Below are 26,401 nucleotides of genomic sequence, written 5' to 3'. Positions count from 1 at the left end.
CTCTGGGGCTGTGCCACTGCCCACCTGGCCTGCTGGGGGCTACAGGGAGGCCTGTCCCTGCTTGGTGCTCCTCACAGGCCCCGCCAAGCTGGGCCAGCCCCATTCACAGTTATGCAAATTACCATCATTGCAGGCAGGAGGTGGGGCCTCTGGAAGCCTGTCTGCTCCATGCCAGGATGCCACGGTTCAGCTGGATCTCGCTTCTGCATTAAAACCCAGTGTCAGCGGCTTGACACACCCCCAGTCTAACAAATGAACTGACTATGCCTTTGTGACAAGTGCAGGGCTGGGAGGGGGAATTTAGTTCCTTGCATGGTTGGAGAAAAGATGCAGACAAAGTGGCCCCAGGATGAGATGCCCACTGCAGGGAGAAGCGCCCCATGGGCTGTCGGCCCCCACCCTCCTCCACAGTTCTAGGATGGGATGGTGGCTGTGCCCCTGGAGCCTCCCCAGGTGGCAGCCACCCTGCCCATCACTCCCTGGAGCGGTCACCCTGGGGAACTGTCTCCATCTGCTCTGATGGACCAGGCTGGAGGCTTCTACCAGACTCCAGGTACTGGGGCTGACCATGTCCCTTTTTTTTTTTTTTCTTAATGTATTGTTTTACTGAAGGATAATTGCTTTACAGAATTTTGTTGTTTTCTGTCAAACCTCAACATGAATCAGCTGTGAAGTGAAGTCACTCAGTCGTGTCCGACTCTTTGAGACCCCATGGACTGTAGTCTACTAGGCTCCTCTGTCCATGGAATTTTCCAGGCAAGAGTACTGGAGTGGGTTGCCATTGCCTTCTCCAGGGGATCTTCCTGACCCAGGGATTGAAGCCGGGTCTCCGGCCTTGCAGGCAGGTGCTTTACCATCTGAATCAGCCGTAGGTATACATATATCACCTCCCTTTTGAACCTCCCTCCCATCTCCCTCCCCTTCCCACCCCTCTAGGTTGATACAGAGCCCCTATTTGAGTTTCCTGAGCCATACAGCAAATTCCTATTGGCTATCTATTTTACATATGGTAATGTAAGTTTCCACATGTTACTCTTTCCATACATCTCATCCTCTCCTTCCCTCTCCCCATGTCTATAAGTCTATTCTCCATGTCTGTTTCTCCACTGCTGCCCTGTAAATAAATTCTTCAGAACCATTTTTTTAGATTCCATATATGTGCATTAGAATACAATATTTATCTTTCTCTTTCTGACTCACTTCACTCTGTATAATAAGTTCTATGTTCATCCACTTCTCAGAAATAACTCAAATGCATTCCTTTTTTACGGCTGAGTAATACTCCGTTGTGTATATGTACCACAACTTCTTTATCCATTCATCTGTCAATGGGCATCTAGGTTGCTTCCATGTTCTAGCTATTGTAAATAGCGCTGCAGTGAATAATGGGATACACGTGTTTTTTCAACCCTGGTTTCCTCAGGGTATATGTCTAGGAGTGGGATTGCTGGGTCATATGGTGGTTTTATTCCTAGTTTTTTTAAGGACTCTCCATACTGTCTTCCATAGTGGCTGTATCAGTTTACATTCCCACCAACAGTGCAAGAATGTTCCTTCTTCTCCACTTCCTCTCCAGCATTTATTGTTTGTAGGCTTTTTGATGATGGCTATTCTGACCAGTGTGAGGTGATATTTCATTGTGGTTTTGATTTGCATTTCTCTAATAATGCGCGATGTTGAGCATCTTTTCATGTTTTTTAGCCATCTGTATGTCTTCTTTGAAGAAATGTCTGTTTAGGTCTTTTTGCACTTTTTGATTGGGTTGTTTGTTTTGGTATTGGGTTGTATGAGCTGCTTATATGTTTTGGAAATTAATCCTTTGTCAGTTGTTTCATTTGCTATTATTTTCTCCCATTCCAAGGTTTGTTTCTCCACATTGCTTATAGTTTCCTTTGCTGTGCAAAAGTTTTTAAGCTTAATCAGGTCCCACTTGTTTACTTTTGTTTTTATTTCTGTTACTCTAGGAGGTGGGTCATAGAGCATCTTGCTTTGATTTATATCATTGAGTGTTCTGCCTATGTTTTTCTCTAAGAGTTTTATAGTTTCTGGTCTTACATTCAGGTCTTTAATCCATTTTTTAGTTTATCTTTGTGAATGGTGTTAGGAAGTGTTCAAATTTTATTCTTTTACACGTAGCTGTCCAGTTTCCCCAGCACCATTTATTGAAGAGGCTGTCCTTGCCCCATTGCATATTCTTGCCTCCTCTGTCAAAAATAAGGTATCCATAGGTGCATGGGTTTATTTCTGGGTTTTCTATCTTGTTCCATTGGTCTGTATTTCTGTTTTTGTGCCAGTACCATACTCTCTTGATGACTGTAGCTTTGTAGTATAATCTGAAGTCAGGAAGGTTGATTCCTCCAGCTCCATTCTTCTTTGTCAAGATTGCTTCAGTATTTGGGGTCTTTCATGTTTCCATATGAATTGTGAAATATTTTGTTCTAGTTCTGTGAAAAAAATGCCATTGGTAATTTGATAGGGACTGCATTGGATCTGTAGATTGCATTTGTTAGTATAGTCATTTTCACAATATTGATTCTTCCTACCCAGGAACATGGAATATCTCTCCATCTGTTTATGTCATCTTTGATTTCTTTCATCAGTGTCTTATGATTTTCTGTGTACAGTTCTTTTGTCTCCTTAAGTAAGTTTATTCCTAGATATTTAATTCTTTTTGTTGCGATGGTGAATGGGATTGATTCCTTAATTTCTCTTTCTGATTTCTCATTGTTAGTAAATAGAAATGCAAGTGATTTCTGTGTGTTGAATTTTTATCCTGCAACTTTGCTAAACTCACTGATTAGCTCTAGTAATTTTCTGATACCATCTTTAGGGTTTTCTAGGTACAGTATCATGTCATCTGCAAATAGTGAGAGCTTTACTTCTTTTCTGATCTGGATTCCTTTTATTTCTTTTTCTTCTCTTCTTGTTGTAACTAGGACTTCCAGAACTATGTTGAATAATAATGGTGAAAGTGGACACCCTTGTCTTGTTCCTAATCTTAGGGGCAATGCTTTCAGTTTCTCACCATTGAGAATAAATGTTTGCTGTAGGCTTATCATAGATGGCCTGTATTATGTTGAGGTAGATTCCTTCTATGCCCATTTTTTGAAGAGTTTTAATTATAAATGGGTGATGAATTTTGTCAAAGGCTTTACTGCATCTATTGAGATTATCATATGGTTTTTATCTTTCAATTTGTTAATATGGTATATCACATTGATTGATTTGTGTATATTGAAGAATCCTTGCATTCCTGGAATAAACCCAACTTGATCATGGTGTATGAGCATTTTGATGTGGTGCTGAATTCTGTTTGCTAACATTTTGTTGAGGATTTTTGCATCTACGTTCATCAGTGATATTGGCCGGTAGTTTTCTTTTTTGTGTGTGCTATCTTTTTCTGTTTTTGGTATCAGGGCAATGGTGGCCTCGTAGAATGAGTTTGGAAGTGTTTTCCTCTGCAATTTTTTGAAAGAGTTTTAGAAGGATAGGCATTAGCTCTTTCTAAATGTTTGATAGAATTCTCCTGTGAAGCTATCTGGTCCTGGCTTTCGTTTTTTGGGAGATTTTTGATCACAGCTTCAATTTCAGTGCTTGCAGCTGGGTTGTTCATAATTTCTATTTCTTCCTGGTCTAGTCTTGGAAGATTGAACTTTTCTAAGAATCTGTTCATTTCTTCCAGGTTATCCATTTTATTGCCATATAGTTATTCATAATAGTCTCTTGTAATCCTTCGTATTTCTTCATTGTCGATTGTAACCTCTCCTTTTTCATTTCTAATTTTGTTGATTTGATTCTTCTCTACTTTTTCCTTGATGAGTCTGGCTAAAGGTTTGTCAATTTTGTTTATCGTCTCAAAGAACTAGTTTTTAGTTTTATTAATCTTTACTATTGTTTCTTTCATTTCTTTTTCATTTATTTCTGCTCAGATCTTCATGATTTCTTTCCTTCTACTAATTTTGGGGTTTTGTTGTTGTTGTTGTTCTTTTTCCAGTAGTTTTAGGTGTAAAGTTAGGCTGTCTATTCGATGTTTTTCTTGTTTCTTGAGATAGGATTGTATTGCTATAAACTTCCCTCTTAGAAATGCTTTTGCTGCATCCCATAGGTTTTAAGTTGTCATGTTTTCATTGTCATTTGTTTCTAGAAATTTTTTTATTTCCCTTTTGATTTATTCAGTAACCTGTTGATTATTTAGAAACATGTTGTTTAATATCCATGTGTTCGTGTTTCTTACAGTTTTTTTCTTGTAATTGATATCTAGTCTCATAGCATTGTGGTCAGAGAAGATGCTTGATACAATGTCAATTTTCTTAAATTTACTGAGATTTGATTTGTGACCCACGATGTGATCTATCCTGGAGAATGTTCCATGTGCACTTGAGAAGAAGGTGTATTCTTCTGCATTTGGATGGAATGCCCTGAAGATATCAATGAGATCCATCTCATCTAATGTATTATTTAAGACTTGTATTTCCTTATTAATTTTCTGTTTTAATGATCTGTTCATTGATGTGAGTGGGATGTTAAAGTCTCCTACTATTATTGTGTTACTATCAATTTCTCCTTTTATGTCTGTTAGTGTTTGTCTTATGTATTGAGGCACTCCTATGTTGGGTGCATAGATATTTACAGTTGTTATGTCTTCCTCTTGGACTGATCCCTTGATCATTATGTAGTGTCCTTCCTTATCTCTTATAATCATTCTTTATTTTAAGGTTTATTTTGTCTGATATGAGGATTGCTACTCCAGCTTTCTTTTGCTTCCCATTTGTGTGGAATATATTTTTCCATCCTTTCACTTTCAGTCTATACATGTCTTAAGGTTTCAAGTGGGTTTCTTTCAGACCACATATATAAGGGTCTTGTTTTTGTATCCATTCAGCCAGTCTGTCTTTTTGTTGGAGCATTTAATCCATTTACATTTAAAGTTATTATTGATATATATGTTCCTACTGCCATTTTCTTAATTGTTTGGGGTTGATTTTATAGATCTTTTTTCCTCTCTTGTATTTCTTGACTGTATAAGTCTATTTAACATTTGTTGTAAAGCTGGTTTGGTGGTATTGAATTCTCTTAACTTTTGCTTGTCTGAAAAGCTTTTGATTTCTCCATCAATTTTGAATGAGATCCTTGCTGGGTACAGTAATCTTGGTTGTAGATTTTTCCCCTTCAGTACTTTAAATATATCCTGCCATTCCCTTCTGGCCTGCAGAGTTTCTGCTGAAAGATCAGCTGTTAAGCCTATGGGATTTCCCTTGTATGTTACTTGTTGCTTCTCCCTTGCTGCTTTTAACATTCTTTCCTTGTGTTTATTCTTTGTTAGTTAGATTAGTATGTGTCTTGGCATGTTTTTCCTTGGGTTTATCCTGTATGGAGCTTTTTGTGTCTCTTGGACTTGATTGATTATTTCCTTTTCCATGTTGGGGAAATTTTCAACTATAATCTCTTCAAAAATTTTCTCATACCATTTCTTTTTCTCTTCTTCTTCTGGGACCTCTATTATTGGAATGTTGGTGTGTTTGATATTGTCTGAGAGGTTTCTGAAACTATCCTGTTTTTTTCATTCTTTTTATTCTGCTCTTCAGAAGTTATTTCCACCATTTTATCTTCCAGCTCACTGATTCGTTCTTCTGCTTCAGATATTCTGCTATTGATTCCTTCTAGAGTATTTTAAATTTAAGTAATTATGCTGTTTGTCTCTTATGTTTATTCTTTAATTCTTCTAGGTCTTTGTTAATTGATTCTTGCATTTTCTCCATTTTGCTTTCAAGTCATCTTTACTATCATTATTCTGAATTCTTTTTCAAGTAGTTTGCCTATTTCCTCTTCATTTATTCAAACTTTCCTCTTATTCATTCTAGTTTGTTCCTTCATTTGTGTAGTATTTCTCTGCCTTTTCATTTTTCTTTTTTTTTTTTTTAACTTATTGTGTTTGGGATCTCCTTTTCCCAGGCTTCAAGGTTGAATTCTTTCTTCCTTTGGTTTCTCCACTCTAAGTGTGGTCCAGCGGTTTGTGTGCGCCTCATATAGGGTGAAATTTGTGCTGAGTTTTTGTTTGTTGTTTGTTTTTCTTCTGATGGGCAAGGCTGAGGGAGGTGGTAATCCTGTCTGCTGATGACTGGGTTTGTATTTTTATTTTGCTTGTTGTTCAGATGGGGCATCCTGCACAGGGTGCTATTGGTGGTTGGGTGATGCCTGGTCTTGTATTACAGTGGTTTCCTTTGTGAGAGTGCTCACTATTTGATACCCCCAGGGTTAGTTCTCTGGTTGTCCAGGGTCTTGGAGTCCGTGCTCCCACTCCAAAGGCTCTTAGGGCTTGATCTCTCATCAGGAACAAAGATTCAACAAGTGGTTTGTTATGGCAGTAAGTGAGATTAAAGCAGATATGCAAAACCAAGAGACCAAAGATGAACCCCAGACAAATGCAGTTACAAAATCAGGCAAATAATAATTAAAATAATGGAATATACATATACACCCATGAGCAAAGTCAAAACAGTCCAATAAAAATAAAATACAATAGACTGACCCAGCAAACAAAGGAAATAAAAAATTATATTTACCAGTTAAGAACAAAACTAACTAAAGCACAAACTGGAAAACAAAACTAAAGCAAGGTGCAAAGTGGGGAATAAAGCAATGAAAACAAAACTAACAAATATGTTGAGAGGAAAGAAAAGAAAGAAAGAATAGATATGCAAAGTTAAATAGAGGTAGATAAAGAAGATTTATATACATTGAAGATTAAGTGCAAGGGGAAAAGAATAATAGGAAAGGCAAACAAAGGAATAAATGTAGAAAAATATATATTAAGTTTAAGAAAATTAAAAATTTAAAATAGCAAAAAGGAAAAAAAGGGAAGAAAGAGAAAAGGAAAAAAAGGATCATGTCCTTTCGCTGTCCTCACAGCAGGGAGGGCAGGGTCTCCCTGGGGCCTCTAAGCTCATCATGGGGCTCCACCCTCATGACCTCATCAACTCCTGGAGGCCCCATCTCCCAACACATCGCCTTGGGGGCTGGGATTCAGCGGGTGGATTGCGGGACACACGTTCAGCCCACAGCAGTCACCCCTCTGTGTAGGGCTGTGCAGGGCTGCAACCTGGGGGTGGGAGGTGGGGTGGCTGCTCCGAGGCACTGTGAGAGGACTCCGGGCCTGGTCCCTGTCCTCCAGTGTTTGTAACTTTGTGAGGGACAGAGAGTGAAAGGTTAAACAATAACAAGAAAGTGCAACCCCACACAAGTCTGTCTGGGAGGGGAGGCTCTCCTCAACCTGCCCACAAACAGGTGCAAGGCGCCGATGGGGAGCACATGGCCTGGCCTGGCCCCTGACCCCCTGCAGTCCAGGGTCCTCACGCCAAGACAACGCCTCTGCTGCCCCCTTCAAGGCTGTCGTCCAGTGCACACTTTAATTAATGTGAGGCTGAACTGAGGGTAAAAGACATAAAATAAATGAATGCACAGCAAGAGAGGGCTGTTTACCCCATCATGGCCCATGAGGCTGAGGCTGCAAAACCAGATCCCGCCCGGGGGACAGGGGGCACATGTCCAGGGGGCACATGTCCAGGGGGCACATGTCCAGGGAGCCTCGGCTCTGGTCAAACCCCGTTTCTGGCTCAGAGCTTTCTTCAGCTTTCTTCAAAGGTGTCTGGTCTAAACACCAAATTTGGACTCCATGTTCAACTGCCCTCTTAATCAGAGTCTAATTTTCAAAGCCTGCTATCAGCCAGATCTGCTTGTTCTCCTCCATCCACAGAAACCAGAGAGGGGTGACTGTCGAAACCCATGTCAGCTGAGGGGAAGTTTGTTTAGAAACATGCCCCCTTGGTGGTGACACAGATTGGGGGGCATGGGGTCTGCTCAGGATCTGAGGTGCAGCAACTGGACAGCTGGAACCTGATGGCCTTCTCAGAGGCCACTTGAGGGGGAGGCCAAGGCCTCAGTCATGAAGAATTTCTGTCACTGAAGTCACCATCTGGGTCTTCGTGAGCCAACATCACCAAACCACATTGGCCCCCTCACCCACATGCAGTAAAGCCAGTCCAGTGACAAGGAAAGTGCAGGGATTACTGTTGGTACCAAACCCAGAGTCCAGGGCAGCTGGTGCTGAAAAAGCCTGAACTCCCTGATGGATTTCAGGGGAGCATTTTAAAGGCCAGCTGAGAGGAAGGGTGGGTGTCACAGGGTGTGTGATCAGCTCCTGCACAATTCTCTGATTGGTTGTGGGGAGGTGCCGGAGCGGGGTCACTGGGATTCAGATTATCAGTCCTCCAGCTCCAGGAGGCTTGTGGGCTACGAGCGTGAGGTCCTCAAGTAGTTGCCATCTTCATCTGGTTTCAGCATCTGTGCCACAACTTGGGAATGTGCATCAGATACTGTTATCTGGTGCTTCAGAGATGAGCTAAAGCAGAGGATGTGAGGGGTTTGCCTCAGGAAGGCATCCCTGGTGGCTCAGTGGTAAAGAATCCACCTGCCAATGCAGGAGATGAGGGTTTGATCACAGCATAGGAAAGATCCCCTAGAAGAGGAAATGGCAACCCACTCCAGTACTCTTGCCTGGAGAATCCCATAGACAGAGGAGCCTGGCAGGCTACAGTCCATAGGGTCACAAAGAGTCGGACATGACTGAGCAACTAACCCTTTCAGGAAGACCTCAGAGTGTCCCGCTTGGTTGCAACAAAGGGCTAAACAGGACTAGACACGGAAGACAGATGTGCACGTATGCAGCTCACACACACACTCACATAGGCACGCATAGACACACAGACACATATGCACAGTATACCCACTGAAGTATGACTGGCATCTGGGGGCTCGAGGGAGGACCACTCAGACCCCGTCACAGCATGGACCCCTTGCAGGACACCTGGCGCTCATCTCGACCTGGGCTCCGCTGCATGGGCCCCTCTTGCGGTCCCCTCTCACGGTTGATTTCACAGTCACTTAAGCTCATTCAGCAGCCAGCTCTCCTCTGTCAAGCTTTAATTACACGCTGCTGGTTTTTCAAGTCAGACCCACAGTTTAGATGTGTTGGTTCATAGGAAATACAAGCAAAAGAACCCCACCCTCCCGTCAACCCCCCTTTCTGTGTAGTGTGACTGGAAGGGTGGGACATCACAGGTAGTATCCAGTTTCATTTGTAAAACCGGTTCCCTCCTGGCCAGCCAGCTGCTGGCAACCTGTCCCTAGGACCAGAATCTATGAAGAAATTTAAAAAATGGAGACTATGAAGAAATTTAAAAAACAGTTCTGGGGTCAGACAGCCCAGTCAAATGACACAAATGACCCCTGTCCAGCATTCCCACCGCTTCCCTCTGTCTTCACAGGACTTCTTGTCAGTGCTTGGGGGTAGAAAGAAAGAAAGTGAAGTCGCTCAGTCGTGTCTACTCTTTGCAACCCAGTGGACTGTAGCCCACAAGGCTCCTCTGTCCATGGGATTTTCCAGGCAAGAGTACTGCAGTGGGTTGCCATTCCCTTCTCCAAAATGTTCCGAGGAGCCCCCTTTTTTTGAGGGGGTGGGCAAGAATACCGGAGTGGGTTGCCATTCCCTTCTCCAGGAGATCTTCCTGACCCAGGGATTGAACCCAGGTCTCCTGCACTATAGGCAGACGCTTTACCGTCTGAGCCACCAGGGAAGTCTCACTTGGGGAGTAAAGGCCCATGAAAGGTTGAGGAGAAGAACTGCAGGTAAACAAAGGAGGGTGCTGGAACATTCCAGAAGAGACACAAAGCCTGTCCCTGCTCCTCCATCCATGGCCCCCGAGCTGGGAGGGGGCCAGCTGCCCAGGGCACATCTCCAGGTAACAGCCTGAGTCACAGCCACCTCGAGTTCCTGCGAGGAAAGAAAGGGCTGATGAGCCTTGAGTGGGGCATCAGTAAGCCTCTCACAGTCCCTGTGAGCTGCTGGTCTGGCTCTCAAGAGAGCGAAGCTCCCCTGGGCACCAATCAGCACCCACCCCAGCCCCAGCCCTCAGGTTCAGAATGTCAACAGTGCTCCAGGCACCCAGGACCTGGGTCATGCAGGGTCCTTCTGCAGCTGGGGACTGGCCTGGTCTGCTTCCATCCCCTGATCTTCCAGGTGGACCAGCCACCCTGTGTTTATAGGCAGGAGACAGGTCCGGTCTGAGAAGGGCATGTGCTTGGGTGGCTCCGCTCTTCACTCTGCTTCTAGAAACAGGAATCACCCTTCAGGATCCCCCACACACACATGCAAAGGGTGAGGAGCCACGCGCACCTGGGCCACCCACAACACGCAAAAGCCAAGCCTGTTCCCTGTTGCAGAGGGCCCTGCATCGCCATAAGAAGGACAGCGCAGTGGACCCCATGTGGTCATGCAGCCAGGGGTCTCTTGGGGGTGGGGGAAGAGTGGTCTTCATCAGATACAGGTGTGGGGGAATGAACTTCGGGATGCCAGCCAGCCCCCCCAGCTGTTCTCTCTCACTTCACTGATGTGAGGCAGCCAGGCCCACCCGCACGGGTGGGGGCTGAGTGGGGTGGGAGTGCAGGACCCCACCGTCACTTCTAAGGCAGCCTCCCTCCTCATCACAGCCATCCAGGTGGAAGCCCCAGGAGGCCTGGCTGAGGGGACCCCTGTATCATTTCCCAGGGCCAAGCCCAGAGCACAGGGTGCCCCCCATGCCCAGGGGTTGGTCAGCTTGGGAGAAAACTAGAGCCAAACGCTGGTTGAGTGGTGTCTGGGGGTCGTGGATGGCCGCTCTCAGGCCCCCTCCCTGACACCGGCCACTCGACTCCGAGTCCACCGTAATCAGATTGCCCTAAGCAAGGACAGAGCTCTAATTCTATTGAGAGCAGCCGAGACTCAGAGTTCAGAGCCTGATGTCCACAGGGAGCGCAGTGACCACACGTCAATGGATGGTAATTTGAAATTGGAAAGGAACAGGATATTTGCTGAGCTGCCCACACAATTACATGGCCAGAAAACACTAAAAATTGTGGAGCTGGAGAATCAGCTACCAATGAACTCAAGGTAGGGCCACTCTCACCACCCCTGGAGGTGGAGGACTAGGTGAGGGACAGTCGTTCTGCAGCAGGGGCACCACTCCTTCCTAGGAATCCCTTTCTGGAATACACTGACACCAGCTTGGACCCTGGTCCCAACAGCACAGCGGTGCCCAGTCCTACAGGACTCACTCTCCAGCACAGCTAGGGAGTTTGCTCAATTCCCCAGAAATCCTCTCCGCGCATCCACTGGCCCTAGAGGTTCTCAATTAAGACCAGGCCTCCAGGTTTTCCTGGCCCAGAGCCAAGAGTGTTCTCTGATGGCTAAGTTCCTTCAAGGTGCACATGGAGCCTCCAAAACATGTGTAGCTTCGGCACCACTAGTAATCCTGAATCAAGTTGTGGTCCCACCCAGCAGGAAAGCAAAACAGGAGGCTTGGCAATGACCACAGGGGCTCGTGTGTGGATAGTGGGGAAATGGCAGCCAGTTCTTACTGTCTGGGAGCCGCCCTGCAAGGCAGACTTTGTTGCCATTGTGGTGTGAGGTGTGGGTGGGAACAAGAGCCATGATTCCATGTAGGTGCCCAGGTGACCACCAAGGTACCTTCCTGCCCACATGCACAGAGGTGGAAGCCAGGCCCGGGGTTAGAACTCCACCCCCTGCCCTGCACCCATCCTGGCCAAGGACTTTTACAGCCCTGTTGGTGGCTAATCCGCAGACATCCCACTGGTCTGAATATTCTTGTGGACTTTTTAACCAAGAGGTGTTTGAAAACATGGCAAACAGGCATCCAGCCCACAGATGGTTTTGAAGCAGTTTTGAGAGGGGCTGGAATGACTGCAATGTGTCTTGCCACCCCAGCTTCCACACCCAGAGTGATTAATGAGCCCCCACCAGCTCATAGCCAAGTCCAGGCCCCAGGATCTGGCCTGTGTGCTGCTGAGGGCAGGGGTCCCCTCCTCTCTCCTCGAGGATGAGCACAGCTGACCCAGCAGGGGTGGAGGGGCAGGGGTGGTGAGAGGCCATTTCCCTAATCCAATTGAGGGTCTCCTGGAGCCGGGCTGGTGCCATCACTGCAGCACAGCCGGGAGTAGACAGGATGTGACTACCCGGAAGGGGGGGTGGGGGAGGTAGCATGTCTCCATGGCTCCAGCGCTCAGGAGGGGAAAGACTCGCACAGACAGAGCTGCTGCCTGCATAGGCAGCAGGGCACTTGGTGAGGCTCCTGTAGAGGTTACAGGCTGCTCATCTGCCCCTCATCAGACATCACAGAGTTTAGGAGCAGTGAGGACAGTGTGGAGTGTTCCTGATGGCCCCTGCCCCCAGCTGGCCCTATTCCCCCCACCCAGGCCCTCCCTGCCCCAATCTCTCCAGTCTCTCTCCCCACCAGGCCAGCGGTCAACGGGCACTGTCCGTGGTGCTGAACCCCGAGGCCCTCTGGGGCTCGAGGATTCTGTCCACTCTGAGTCGCTGGTGACCCTGGTCCACCCTTTCCCAGAAATTCCAAGACAGAAGACATGCATGAGAGCCAGGGTGGAGTAGAGGGCAGGCCAAAGAAAGAGAGAGTGATGGATGGAGGTTCAGTCCTGAAAGGAGTCATGGCCTTTGCACTAGAAGGTGTGCTCAAATTTCTGCAGTTACCCAAAGTGTCCCCTCTGGGAATCTGGGGTGGGGCATGTCCTCCCCTGAGGCTTTATGATGAGGATGAGTTCCCTCCACTTGCCCACCACCAGTGGGTGCTCCGTTCACTTACTCTCTGCTCACAGACCAGCCCCACGATGCAAGTGAGAGGCAGGATGCAGGTCAGATTGGGTCTGGGCTTTGTCTTCTGTAAAATGAGAGTAGCAATAGCTTCTCCATGCACACTCCACAAGGTGACCCATGCACAGTGATAAGCGTGGGCCTGGCTGGTGGAAAGCATCTGTCAAGGGTTATGATATGTATCATCTAGAAAGTGGAAGTTAGAGGGACTTAGAATGTCCTCTTTTATACTCAGCCAAATTCTGTTACTGGAACCACCTAACAGTGAGGGACTGCTCTGTGAGGAGCAAGACCAGGGGCCGAGCAGTCCAGCTAAGCCCAAGGTGCACCCAATCCATGGAGCCCACTCCCCAAAGTGCCCTTTCAGGAACTAAGATGACTAACTTGGTGCCTCAGCAGCATGGGCAATTCTGGGGGAGGCTCAGACGTTCTGCTCTGCAGTCAGCACTGACCTGACCTACAGAGCAGCAGGCCTCGATGTTTTCTGTCTTCTCTCCCAGACTTGTCTGCATGGACTGTGCACCCTCTTGGAGGGGTCCCAGCAATGTCTGGAGTATCTGGGCGCCACTGAGATGAGGGATGATGGAGGGCAGTCACCCCAGATGGTGTCAGCCCTAGAAGATTATGGGTTGTGTCACCTGAAAGGACCTTTCTGCCATCCCAGACCCAGTGTCCTGCCCCTGAAGTGAGAGTGGATGTGCTTAGATCTGGTCCCCTCCACCTACAATACCCTGCCCCAGGGAGGCAAGAGGGGTGTGTGGTTGGCGTGTCACCATGGGTGCAGGACCTGGGCAGCGGTCACAGGATGCACGTTCGTTCCATTCATTAATTTTGTTTAAGGTCAAGAGGACATGCCTGGAGCCCCCAGCGCCCAGCCCTCTCCCTGGGTCGGCCTCTGTTAGGCTTCTCTCCAGGGAGCCACCTGGTGTAGAGCTGGCCTTACTCCACAGATGCCAGCTGCTCTGTTCTTGCTCTCCTCACTAAACCATGACCTTGGCCCTCCCTGTCGGTCACTCTGTATTGACAGTGCCCTGTGATGCGGATACATCATAACATCAAGAAGCCCAGGCAGTGGGTGTTGAAGATGTTCTGGGTTCTTGCTTTCTGAGCAAGGCTGTGCTGAGTGATGGTGACACCAAGGACCCTGGAGTGACTTACATCACTGTTCTACCTTTGGCAGTGGCTGAGGGGAGGGGAGGGCTTCCCAGGTGGCGCTAATGGTAAAGAATCTTCCTGCAATGCAGAAGACATGGGTTTGACCCGTGAGTTGGAAAGATCCCCTGAAGGAAGGCAAAGCAACCCATCCCAGTATTATTGCCTGGAGAATCCCATGGGCAGAGGAGCCTGGCAGACTCCCATCCACAGGGTCACACAAGTAGAATACAACTAAAGCAACTTAACAAGGATGCACACACATGGGGAGGGGACTTTCAGCATTTGCTGGGTGAGGAGGGTTCATTCCCCAAGGCTAGAAGGAGGTGGTCCCTAAACCCTGGGCCTGGCTGGGCTGGTCGCCTGCTGGGAGTGACCTCTGCCAAGCCAAAGAGGCCATCCCAGTGGCTCCACAGTGGAAGTTCAGACAGGGAATTCCCTTCTTTCCACCTCCCCCACCGCACGCAGCCTCAGAAGCTGCTGCACAAGCTGCTGGGTTTTGCCAACACCCTGAGCAGTGTTTTGCACCTTCCCACTCACTGCGGGCTGCTTGCTGAGCTGTGAAGCTTAGGAGTCCAGAGGCTGGCTCTTTACTAAACGCAATGGGATCAGTTAGGGGGAGACAGGCGGCATAAAACCAGCTATGGCTCCTCAGAGAAAGAGTGCACAGGACAACAGCCTTGAAGGGGGGCAGCAGAGGAGTTGTCTTGTGTGCAAGGACCCTGGGCTGTGGGGGGCCAGGGGCCGGGCCAGGCCATGTGCTTCCCATTGGCACCTTGTACCTGTTTGTGGGCAGGTCAGGGAGAGCCTCCCCTCCCAGATAGACTTGTGTCCTGTTCCACTTTCTTGTTATTGTTTAACCATTTCACTCTCTGTCCCTCACAAAATTGCAAATGCTGGAGGGCAGAGACCAGGTCCAAAGTCCTCGGGCAGTGCCTCAGAGCACCCACTCCACCCCCCTCTCGCCCCAGGCTGCAGCCCTAGTCTTGGGTAACCCAGTGTGAATTCTGCTTCTGGCCCTGAGCCTGGCGCTGTCATTGTCTCTCTGTTAGTGATGAGAACGCTGAGGCCAACATGCCCCTCTGGGACCACCTGAGGTCAAAGCTAACCAGTGGAAAGGTCAGGGGTCCTGCAGCTTCCTGGTGGTCCTGCCCGACTCAGGAGTTTTCAGCTCAGGGATGCAGACCCCAGAGGAGGAGTGGGGCAAGGAATCATCTCAACATGTCACTGAGAAGACCATCCGCCCCCAAGCAGGTTGCCCGGTGTGGTTGGAGCTTGCCCAGTGGTCATTCAGGCTGTGGCAGAGTGTGTCTGGCCACCATCTCAGAAAAGACAGGCTCTGAGGTGGAGAGGGGCAGCTGCCCTGCACCAGGACCCGGGCCCTCCAGCTCTGCAGACTGTGTCCTTCTGGCTCCCTGGGGCGGGGATCTGGTCCCTGTTCTCCACAACCGACCTTCTGAAGCGAGAGAGGCAGGACGCCAGGGCCATAGTTGTAGGAGTGTTTGGAGGGTATGGTGGGACCGGAATTTCTCCTGGGACTGAGATAATTTTTTTTCCACCACTTAACTTTTATAGCAGAATTTTCCAGCTGTGCCTAAAATACTTTTTTTTTTTAAATTCCAACAGTATATCATGATAGTTAAAATTTCATAATTTCTCCTAGCAGACTTGTAGCTTTTATTTCTGTGTTCTAATCTTTGCTTGATCTTGATTGTGTGTGTGTGTGTGTGTGTGTGTGTGTGTGTGTGAGATCTCTGTGAGTCAGGGCACACGTTCCAGGAACTCATTTGGATTGTCTTAAGGGGAATAAAGGAATATTTATTTTGCACAAGAAGGACTTAGATTCTGGGAAGAATGACTACAGGCAGAGCTGGATCCAGGAGCTCAGTGTCCCCAGGGTGCTTTCCTTTCCCCTGTTGTGGGGGTTTCACTGTTAGTCAGGTCCTTCCCTCACAGGTGAGAAAATAGCACCAAGGGCCACAAAACCAGTTTCCTACTCAGCAGCCTCCCACCCTCAACAAGAGATGAGATCTCTTTCCTGAACATCAGGTCTGGGGCTGATCTTCAGAGGACAAGCATGATTGGTGCAGAGGTGAGCACGCACCCTGCATTTGTCCAAAGAGGATGCACCGGGGCCTTACGGAATGTGCCCATTGGTCAGGAATCCAGAGGGGTGGGGGGTTCCTGGGCAGCAGAAGGAGGTTCCAGGAAGGGGCAGTGAATGCAACAGGCCCTGAGTGCCCACCCCCAGCTCTGCAACCTGTCACCATCTTCCCCCACCACTTGGACGCCGCCTCCACCATCTACCATGTTTGCCTCCTTGGGAACATTTCGGGCCTCTCTTGCCCCCGTGAATTATTTGCACCAAGCAAATCTTGTACCATCTCTGTTAGTGATCTCCTATAGTGAGTAAGACCTCCTGCCCCTGCTGACCTACCATCCTTCCCTCCAGAACTATCCTGGTCACTCTTACATTGTTTTATCCAGTTGAATTTTAGAGTCTGCCTCTCTGTCCCCACATGGTCTCATGTGTCATTGGGACAAACGCACAGATGAGGCTGAGGTTGAGCCCTCCACACCCGGGCATCTCTGCCTGGAAGGAAAGGCCCGGCTGCTCCTTCTTCCCCCTCTGTCTCTCCTGTGGCCGCACTTCCAGTGTTTTCTGGATGGTTTGCACAGGGCAGAGCAGACTCACTCCTCTTTGTTTGTAGCTGGGAGTGGGCTGCTTCCCTGTTCCCAGAAGTGGGGTGTAGAGTGCAGAACTGGGTGAAGCCTGAGCCCCCATCCGTGCTGGGAACCCTGGCAAAATGAGGCAGACCCCTGGCACCCCCACAGTCCAGGCTGGAGGGGCAGGGGAAACCTAGGGAAGGCACCCACTCTGGAAGCCCCTGCTGGCCAAGCCTCATCCTCAAACCTCTATTGGGGGGTTGCAGTGCTGGGGCCCTCACCCCACCCTGGAACGTCAGGGTCAGGGCCTGGACTTCTTCCAACTCAGGGATCTGCTGGGGCCTCAGGCCAGACCCCACAACCCACCAGCCTGGGCCCTGGTCCACCGCTCGCAGCCCCCATATGTGGCTGTTTCACTGTCTGTGCTCAGCGAGGTGTGGTATTTCAAATGTTTTGACATTTAAAATCTGTGTTGGGTACATTCATTTTGTTTAAATTATACCCGGCTGTGGTGACTCATGGGAATTGATTTGTCTCCTGGGCCTGCACCCCTACCCAGACCATGGCCCAGAGCTGCCCCTCGGCTTCACCAGCCCCTCGTTGTCCAAGTCTCCAGACCTGTCCCCCAGGCTCGGTGGGGCTGAGTGCTCAAAAGACAGAGCCAAATGCGATTTTACACCAGAGGGCATTACTCCTGACTTCCCTTATGGCTCAGAAGGTAAAGAATCTGCCTGCAATGCAAGAGACCCGAGTTTGATTCCTGGATTGGGAAGATCCTCTGGAGAAGGAAATGTATTTCAGTATTCTGAAATTCACTCCAGTATTCTTGCCTGGAGAATCCCATGGACAGAGGAGCCTGGCAGGCTACAGTCCATGGGATCGCCAAGAATTGGACATGACTGAGCAACTAAACTACCACCACCACTGAGAGGTGATGGCGGATTCAGGAATGTGGGAGACCTGTTCCCCATCACTGGTCAGGGTCACATACATCCACTGGAGGTTTGTGTCCCTATTGGGAACAACAGTACTTTCTCAGAGAGGCCACAGCCTCTCGGGCTGAGCAGGTACCTGCGAAGGCAGGTCTCAGCCTAATATCACTGAAGGACCAGGCTCTGGCTCAAGTTCCCATCTGAGCCGGTGATTTTAGCAAGACCCTCAGCACCTGGAGACTCAGTCTCCCCAGAGGCCGAGAGACGCGGAAGATGGAGGTGCCAATAGGAAGTGCTCTTCAATGCCCTGAGAGGTAGTGGGGGACGGGGCCGTGGGGAGGGTCCTTGCTTTGTGTCCTAATGTGAGCTGTCCATGTGCAGGATGAGGGACACTGGGTGGGCCGTGCTGAAGAGAGGTCAGGTGGGGCCGTATCCTTGTCCAGACCTGGAAATGCAGAGCCTAGACCCTCACCACAGCCAGGATGCCCCAGGCTGGGCCCTGTGCTGGGGACTCCAAAGGTGTCAGAGAGTCCGCGAACCCTCAAGCCATCAGACAGAGCTGGCCTGGAGATGGGCAGACCAAGCGACTCCCACATCCAGCCACTGAACCTGGGCCAATGGGCAGGCGAGCACCAGGGCACATCTCCGCTTGGGGCTCAGGGACACCCTCCTCTGTCTCTCTGAGGGCCAGCAGACAGGTGGGCCCCAGGGAGCATCCCCACCCAGGTCTCAGAGCCACCCTCCTCCCTCTCTCACAGATCAACACCTTCATGTCCTTCGTGTTCCCCATGGTTCTCATCTCCATCCTGAACACCATCATCGCCAACAAGCTGACCGTAATGGTCCGCCAAGCCGCTGAGCCGGGCCAGGTGTGCACCGTCGGGGACCAGCACAGCTCCTTCAACATGTCCATCGAGCCCGGCCGGGTCCAGGCCCTGCGCCACGGAGTCCGGGTCTTACGTACGTAACTTCTGGGCCCTGGGGTGGGTGTGAGGGCGAGCTCGGGAGAACCGAGAGAGCTGGGGAACCGAGCATGTCAGGCTGAGGCTTGGAGTGCCAATTCCTCTGGGGATCGGGCTGCTCTTCATTTACTCACTTGTCCACCCACTCACTGATTAGCAAGCCTCCGGCATGGCTCTAAATCAGTTAGTTTGCTCACAAAGCCGGGGCTGCAGAGTTGGGGTCCCCATGCATGCCAGGCAGTTGAGTGCCAGCTAGAAAGGCCAGAGGTGCCGTCCCCTCTCACAGGTTCTAACAGGGCATCCTGAAGTCCTGGAGGGTCACGTGGAGTGGACCCTCTGTTTCTGTGGGTTGTGAGGGTCCAGCCTCCATCCATCTGTTCCCTGGCCTGGTCTGGGCCTGCAGGTGGCATCATGAGGAAGGGTCCTCAAAACCACCTGCCCCTTCCCACTCTCCTGAGGCAGCCCCGGCCCACTCAGCCCCCCAGAGCACCCACCCCCACCTTCTGCCAGCCCCAGCAACCACCCTCCCATCTCCCGCTGTGCCCCAGGCTGCTGGCCCCTCACCTTCTGCAGCCACTGGTCTTAAGAGGAAAAGGTCCCAGCAACTCTACCCAATAGGAACATGATGCCTGCAGGCCCTACATGAGATATTAAATGGTCCAATAACCATGTTTTTAAACAGTAAAAAGAAACAGGTAAAATTCATTTTGTTTGTTTATTACTCCAATATTTCCCACATATGATCTTCTCTGCCTCCATCTGTGTCCTGTAACTGATGGGAGAGTCCCTTCGGGCGTGTTTAGCCCTTGGCCTGACTCGGCTCCCTGCAACCTGGTGTCAGGTGACCAGCAGGCAGTGTCCAGCAGGCAAGACCACAGCATCTGTATCTGCTGTGTGTGGGCAGGCTTTCTGGAACTCCTGGTGCCTCCAACCCCTGTTTTCTGCTGCTTCCAGCAGGCAGCTTCCTTGACAAGGCCTCCCCACCCCAGGCCTGCGGTCTCCGGAGACCCCCCAGTGAGGGTCTCCAGGGCCTATGGGGTCAGGACAGCAGCCAGGGTGTGGGCCCCAAACCCAAGACCCCCACAGATGCCTCTACAACCCCAAGACAATGACACTATCTCAGGGACCACGCTTTTCTCTTGCCCAAGACAGCACAGTCAGCCCCAAGTTTTCCCAAGCAGTTGACTTTTTATTGCTCTCTTTTTCATTCTTGTAAAATATACCCAGCATAAAGCTTACCATTTTGACCATTTTTAAGTGCACAGTCTGGCAGCTGTATAGACACTCGTATCACTATGGAACCATCACCACCATCCCTTCCTGCCTTGTAAAACTGCAACTCTTCCCATTAGTAGCAAGCCCTCACCACTCCTCCATCCCCTGACAACCACCTTCTACTTTCAGTCTCTATGAATCTGACTCCTCTAGGGAACTCATATAAGTGGAATCATACAGTATTTGTGGGTTTTGTGACTGGTTGGTTTATTCATGTGATGTAATAGCCTCAGGGTTCATCCACCTTGTAGCCTGTGTCAAAATTTCCTTCCTTTTTAAAGCTGAATAATATTCCACTGGATGCAAAGGCCACATGTTTATCCATCCTCCACTGATTTCAGCTCCTGTGAATAGTGCTATAAGGTGCTGGTATCTGAGTTCCTGCTTTCAGTTCTTTGGATATATATGTGTGTGTATATACCCTGGAATAGAATTGCTGAATCACATGGTCATATCTGAGCTGGAAAGATCCACTGGAGAAGGGATATTCTACCCACTCCAGTATTCTTGGGCTTCCCTTGTGGCTCAGCTGGTAAAGAATCCATCTGCAATGCTGGAGACCTGGGTTTGATCCCCGGGTTGGGAAGATCACCTGGAGAAGGGAACAGCTACCCACTCCAGTATTCTGGCCTGGAGAATTCCATGGACTGTATAGTCCATCAGTTTGCAAAGAGTCGGACACAACTGAGCTACTTTCACTTTCACAGTACTTTCACAGGGTCATTGCATGTTTAAGTTTTTGAATTAGAAAATATTTTTAAACAGCCATACTATTTTCTAAAGTGGCTGCACCATTTTACATTCCCACCAACAGTGCACAAAAGTTCCAGTTTCTCCATATCCTCCCCCAAATTACTATGTTCTGGTGTTTTACTATTTTTTGTAATAGTCATCCTATTGGATATGAGGTGGTATCTTATTGTAGTTTTGATTTGCTTTTCCTGGGTGATCAGTGGTGTTGAGCATCTTTTCATGTGCTTATTTCATATTTGCATCTCTTCTTTGGAGAAATGTCTATTCAAGTCCTCTGCCCACTTGTGAACTGGATTGCTTGAGTTTTGTTGTTGAGTTTCCCATATATCCAGGATATTAATCCCTTATCAGGTGTGAAGCAAACATTTCTCCCATCTGTAGGTTGTCTTTTCACTCTGTCAATTGTATCCTTTAATACACAGTTTTTAAATTTTTATCCAAATTATTTATTTTTTCCCTTTGTTGTCTTTGGTGCCATCACCAAGAAATGATTTTCAAGTCCATTGTTGTGAAAATTTTGTTCTATAGTTTCTTCTAGGAATTTTATACTCATAGCTCTTATGTTTAGATCTCTGATACACTGTGAATTAATTTTTGTGGATGGTGTGAGATTAGGGTCCAGCTTCATTTTTTACATGTGGGGATCCAGTTTTCCCAGAGCATTTATTGAAAAGAGTCCTTCCCACCTTGATCTTGGTACCTAATAGAAAATCATTTGAGTGTTTCTGGGAGGGCTTATTTCTGGACCCTCCATTCTGACCCATGGGTCTATACGTCTGTCCTTATACCCGTACCACTCCATTAGGATGACTGTAGCTTTGTCGGGGGGAATTGAAGTCAGGAAGGACAAGTCCTCCTGCATTGTTCTTTCTCAAGACTGTTTTGGCTATTCAGCATCCATTGAAATTCCCAATGAGTTTTTCTACTTCTACAAAAAATGTCATCAGGACTTACGGAGAAATTGCACTGAATCTGTAGATCTGTTGGGTAGCACAGTCATCTTATCAGTATTAGGTCTTTCAATCCGTGGGCACAGGACCTCTCTCTCCAGTTCTCTGAGGTCAGTCTCTCCATGTCTCAGGGGCCGTGGTCATCGCCTTCGTGGTCTGCTGGCTGCCCTACCACGTGCGACGCCTCATGTTCTGCTACATTTCGGACAAACAGTGGACCCCGTGAGTACAGGAGGCAGGGGCCGAGGGGGTGAGGCTCAGGACGGGGGCGTGCTCCCCAAAACAGGTGGGGGTGGGGCACTGAGAGGGGCAGCTCAGGGTAGGGGTGAAAGTCAGTGTCCCCCAGCAGGCTGTGATGGGGTGGGGGTGACAGAAGGCCATGGAGGGACAGACACCCCTGGAAGGTGCTTCAGAAAAGGAAAGCAGGTCTTAAGATGGTCAGCAGGTTTGGGGGAGTCTGGAGAGCGAAAGGAACCGTCAGGGCCTCTGGACCACCCCCACCCCCAGTCTGGAGGAGTCATCCACCAGGAGGACCCGGGGCTCCAAGAACATCACGCCCACGCTGTGACATTCAGGCACTGGCCTTCCCACGATGGCAGTCTGAACCCTGCTGGGTGAGCTCCTCTGCACAGCGGGCTCCAGGTCAAGGGTCACGGGCTCTTCCAAGTGACAGGGAGCCTCTGGGGAGGGCACAGCTAGGCTGAATGAGGAGAAGGCGCAGGGCATGGAGCATAGCCCCAAACACAGGGTTTCTGAGACTCAGGGCTGCCAGGTAAGGGAGTGAGGTCCCTGTGCATGGAGGCAAGCAAGTCAAGGTGAGGTGCACAACCATCTGAGCTGTGTGGAGGGGCTTCTACCCTGGCTGTTCGTTGAGGCCAAGCCCCAGCTGAGCCTGGCAGCCCTGGGGAGACTGGGATCTTGCAGAGGAAGGGCACACCCCTGGGGCAGCAGGGAAAGGTGGAGACTGTGGCCCACGTAAGCTGCACACCCTGCCTTGGGAGGGCGGCCGCAGCTCAGCTCAGCAGCTCAGCTGACCGGTGCTGGGCAGGAGTGTATACAGAACAACCTCTCAAGAGAAGCCAGAGTCCTGGAGGTTATTATGAAATACCCCCACATTGGCCAGGGCCACCCTGTGTGTCTGGGTCCACCAACCTGAGCGTCCTCTCCCCCCAGGTTCCTCTATGACTTCTACCACTACTTCTACATGCTGACCAACGCCCTCTTCTACGTCAGCTCCACCATCAACCCCATCCTCTACAACCTTGTCTCCGCCAACTTTCGCCAGATCTTCCTGTCCACCCTGGTCTGTCTCTGTCCCCTGGCGGGGCGCAGGAAGAGGGGGCCAGCCTTCTCAAGGAAGGCCAACAGCGTGTCCAGCAACCACACCTTCTCCAGCAACGTCACCCGGGAGACATTGTATTAGTGCCGGGCAGGCTGGGAGGGAGCTGGGAGGGGACCAGGATGGGGTCACTCAGCCTCCACCCCCATCCACCCAGCACCTGCGAGCTGGAGAGAGTCATTCCAGGGCCTGCTCCCTGGCATCCAAGGTCCAGGACCCGGCACCCATATCCCAGAGGCCCCATTTCTTTTCAGCTTCTCCTCTCTCCCCACCACCCCCCTCCTCTCCTCTTTGAAAGCAAGAGAGATTGCTCTCCTCCCAGATCCAAAAATGGCCTTTAATGAAGAGAAATTCATGTTGGGTGATAGGCAGTCTTCTTTGTTCTCAAACTAATGGATGTTTAGGGAGAAAAAAAATGAAAGGGGCAGATCAAGGCAGGCCATTGGGCAGCCCAGTTGACATTGGAGGGCAATGACCCCAAGAGCTGGCGCTGAGAAGAGCCCAGCCGGCAGGACCACCACTAGCCTGGTGCTGCCGGGGGCCTCTGTCACACCTCCAGTCAGCTCAAGACCAAGTCAGCCCCTTGTGCAGCAGGCATTCAACACCCCCTCAAAGGTGGTGTCACAGGAAGCTTTGATGCCACCAGAGGGCTGAGGTCAGCCTGCCATTGCCCAGCCCTGGGCCTCCCCCTCCTCGCTTGTCCTCCCCTGGCCAAGGTGACAAAGCCCTGCAGGGACACCTCGGGCAGCTCGGCCTCCCAGTTCTCCATCCTGGCTCTGCGGAAGCAAGACCAGGGCCACGGGGTCCTGGTGGCCCAGGCCAGGACAGGGGCATCCCCATGCACCCTCATTTTTGCTGTCCAGCTGAGTTCCTGCAGCCTGGCTCCGAGCTGCTTCAGGGTGGACACCCAAGGTGGAGGAGGGTCGGCCGAGTCTCCAAGAGATGCCAGCCCTGGGGCCGCAGGTGAGGAGGAAGAGCCACGGGTACAGGCTGCCTGCTGGCCAGCAGCCAGGCAGAGACTGAGACTCGTCCATCATGCAGGAAGACGGGCCTGGCCCAGCTCAGATGCCCAGGATGGCAGGCGCCTCCTTGGTCTCTGGAAGCCGGTCCCAGACAGGACGGCCCAGCCCCAGGAAAGTGCCCTGAGCCAGAGGAAGGCAGCCCCGGGGGAGTTGCTCTGGACCAGCTGGACTATGAGTGGCCAAGAGACCAGAAGTGAAACATAGACCTTTTAAAGCAAGTCCTCCCCTGGGCCTGGAATACATCGGCGCAGAAGGGAGACAGTCAGACTGATGGTCAAACGGGCAGACAACCACATGGGTGGCACTGACTCAGGATCTGAGAGTCACTCCTGGTCTGGTCTCAGCCTCCGTCCACAGAAACAGCAAGTTAGATGCTGCAGTGTCCACGGGCATGTCAGATCTGCGCTCTGCTATGGATCAGGGGTCACGTGACCCTCCCCCAAGCTGTTCAACAAGAACCAGGCCAGGAGAGTCAGCCCACAGCTGGTCCCCGTGCCAGGCAGCCATGCCGTGACACAGTGGCCGTGGGCACAGAGGACAAGGCCAGCCCAGAACTCCCACATGGGCGCCTGTTCTGGACAGGGAGAGGGGAGCCCCCCGCCCTGCTCAGTGAGTGGACATCAGAGTTCAGCAAAGACTGAGTCTGGTCCCAGGTGCTGGCTTCAGGCAGAGGACCTGGACTCTTTCTGACAGACCCTCAGACCCTTCTGGTCTCCCTGGACCATGCGCACGCTGCAATTCCCCGAGCCCCGGTTTCCCTGTCTGAGAGGTGGGCGTGGTGACTCCACCCACTCGGCCGGAGCTGGACGTGATGGCTCTGGAGGACCCAGCCTGGATGATGGAAGGACGGTTCCCTGAGGTAGAGGCGGAGAGGACGTGGAATGAGTGGAGACACCCGCCACCCAGACCCTCCGGGGGCACACCTTACTGTCTGCCCACTTCACGTCAGTGGGGACCTGGGTCTGTGCCCTGTCAGACACCCTCCTGAACCACCCCAGCTGCTGGTCAGGTCACCATGGAATGCCAGAGGCCGGCTCTGTGTGCTGTCCGTGTCCCATCTCAGGGCCCAGTGCCCATGAGCCTGGTCACCAGTGATGGCGAAACCCCATGGTGTGCATTGCACAACCACCCTAATGTCCCGCAGCAACTGGGACACCCCCTCAATAAAGAAGTAAAGGAGCCTGTGGGCCCATGATGCACCCCCACATGGGAGAGGGGCCCCACAGGCCTGCCAGCAGCCATTCATTCACTCATCAGACAGTGACTGTGTCAGCAACAGCCTTCTGCTTGTCCTTTTACCAAAAACAAAAAAACATGTGTTTTGGTCCCGTTTCCCAGAGCTAGGGGGCTGCGGGCCAGGACCCCCAGCTCAGGTCCCGTCTGCCCCCAGAGCTTTCAGCAGCAGCCTGTGAGGGGCCCCTCCTGAGCACGAGGTCCCACAGGGCCTGAATGTGGAGACCTAGGTCCACATTGGCTATGCAATGACACCTGCCACCCAGTGTCCTGATATGGGGTCTGGGCACAGGCAAGGCCTACCCAAGGGGGTGCGGGGCCCTGTGACTGTTTGACCCTGGTCTCCATGGCCCCTCTAACCAGCCTGGCTCCTCCCTGGGGGCCAGCAGGTGGAGGCCGAGCCAGGGAGGGGCACTCGTCTGTCCTTGGACATAGCCAGAGCTATCCTCCAACAGAAGGGCTCCTGCAGCAGGGTGTCCCCTCCTGCTCTCTCCTCTTCCCCTGCTCTGCCTTCATCTCACAGCAGCAGCAGAGTCCCTGGGGACCCCAACCTGGTTGGGGGGGGGGTGCAACATGGAAAGCCTCTTTCCAGATTGCCAGCCTCTGTCTTTCACTTCTGTCTCCTCGGCCAGCAGTCTTCCCACACTCCCCTTCATTCATTCATTCACTTGCCAACTGCCCCTCTGAGCCTGGTTTCCTCAAAGCCTCCCCATCTTAATGGACACAAGGCTGAGGTGTGAGCTTCAAGTCCTCTGTGCTTATGAGCCATCCACCCCATCAGCAGGGGAGTCTCAGGATGCCCACTCTCACTGGAAAGCTCCAATAGGTATGTTGACATTTTACAAGAATAGCCAAAGGAATAAAACTCTAACAGTAGAATTTCAGGCAGTCATGAGGAGAGAAATCTGGGGTCAGTGGCAGCAGGCCCAAACCCTCACTGCCACTGTCCCATAGGGCCAGAGCTCTGGTCAAGCCCCTCCCTGCCTCCGGCAGGTTTTCTGAGCTGCAGTCCCCGTTCCAGCACAGGGAAGGGGGAGGAATCCACTCTCCTACAGGAAGGCACCTCTGGCCCCATCGCTGTCGCTAGGCAACAGGAGGAGGGCCTGGGAGAGAATTCCATACATTTTGAAATATATTTGAAGAAAGAAAAAAGCATCCAGTGGCTGGCTGCTGGAGCACAGGGGAAACTCTTCCCCACCCCCCTGACTCCTCCCCACCCTCTTCCTCCTCCCACATGCCCCCCACCACTTCCCACAATTATGATTTGAATTCCAATTTCTATCAGAACACCATGGAAACCATGTCCGGGATGAATTGATGAAGGAGAGAATGGGAGAACGGGAAGGTGGGGGGCTGGTCAGGGAAGGAGGAGAGACAGAGTGAGGGGCTGGGAAAGGA

General features: G+C 50.6%; 1 protein-coding gene across 1 annotated transcript in view; it reads left to right on the top strand.

Moving 5' to 3' along the window:
* Positions 1–25,045, top strand: part of NTSR1 (neurotensin receptor 1) — a 48,771-nt gene extending 23,726 nt beyond the window's left edge. Inside the window, exons 2-4 of the mRNA XM_020889533.2 lie at positions 18,228–18,429; positions 21,541–21,631; positions 22,583–25,045. Of these exons, the coding sequence (XP_020745192.2) occupies positions 18,228–18,429; positions 21,541–21,631; positions 22,583–22,832 (543 nt within the window). The 3' untranslated portion in view covers positions 22,833–25,045. The remainder of the gene's footprint in view (positions 1–18,227; positions 18,430–21,540; positions 21,632–22,582) is intronic.
* Positions 25,046–26,401: the final 1,356 nt, after the last annotated feature.

The sequence above is a fragment of the Odocoileus virginianus genome, chromosome 9 (assembly GCF_023699985.2).
Source record: "Odocoileus virginianus isolate 20LAN1187 ecotype Illinois chromosome 9, Ovbor_1.2, whole genome shotgun sequence".
Lineage (NCBI taxonomy): Eukaryota > Metazoa > Chordata > Mammalia > Artiodactyla > Cervidae > Odocoileus > Odocoileus virginianus.
Note: the sequence above shows the minus strand (reverse complement) of the source record. Positions and strands in the feature narration are given on the sequence as shown.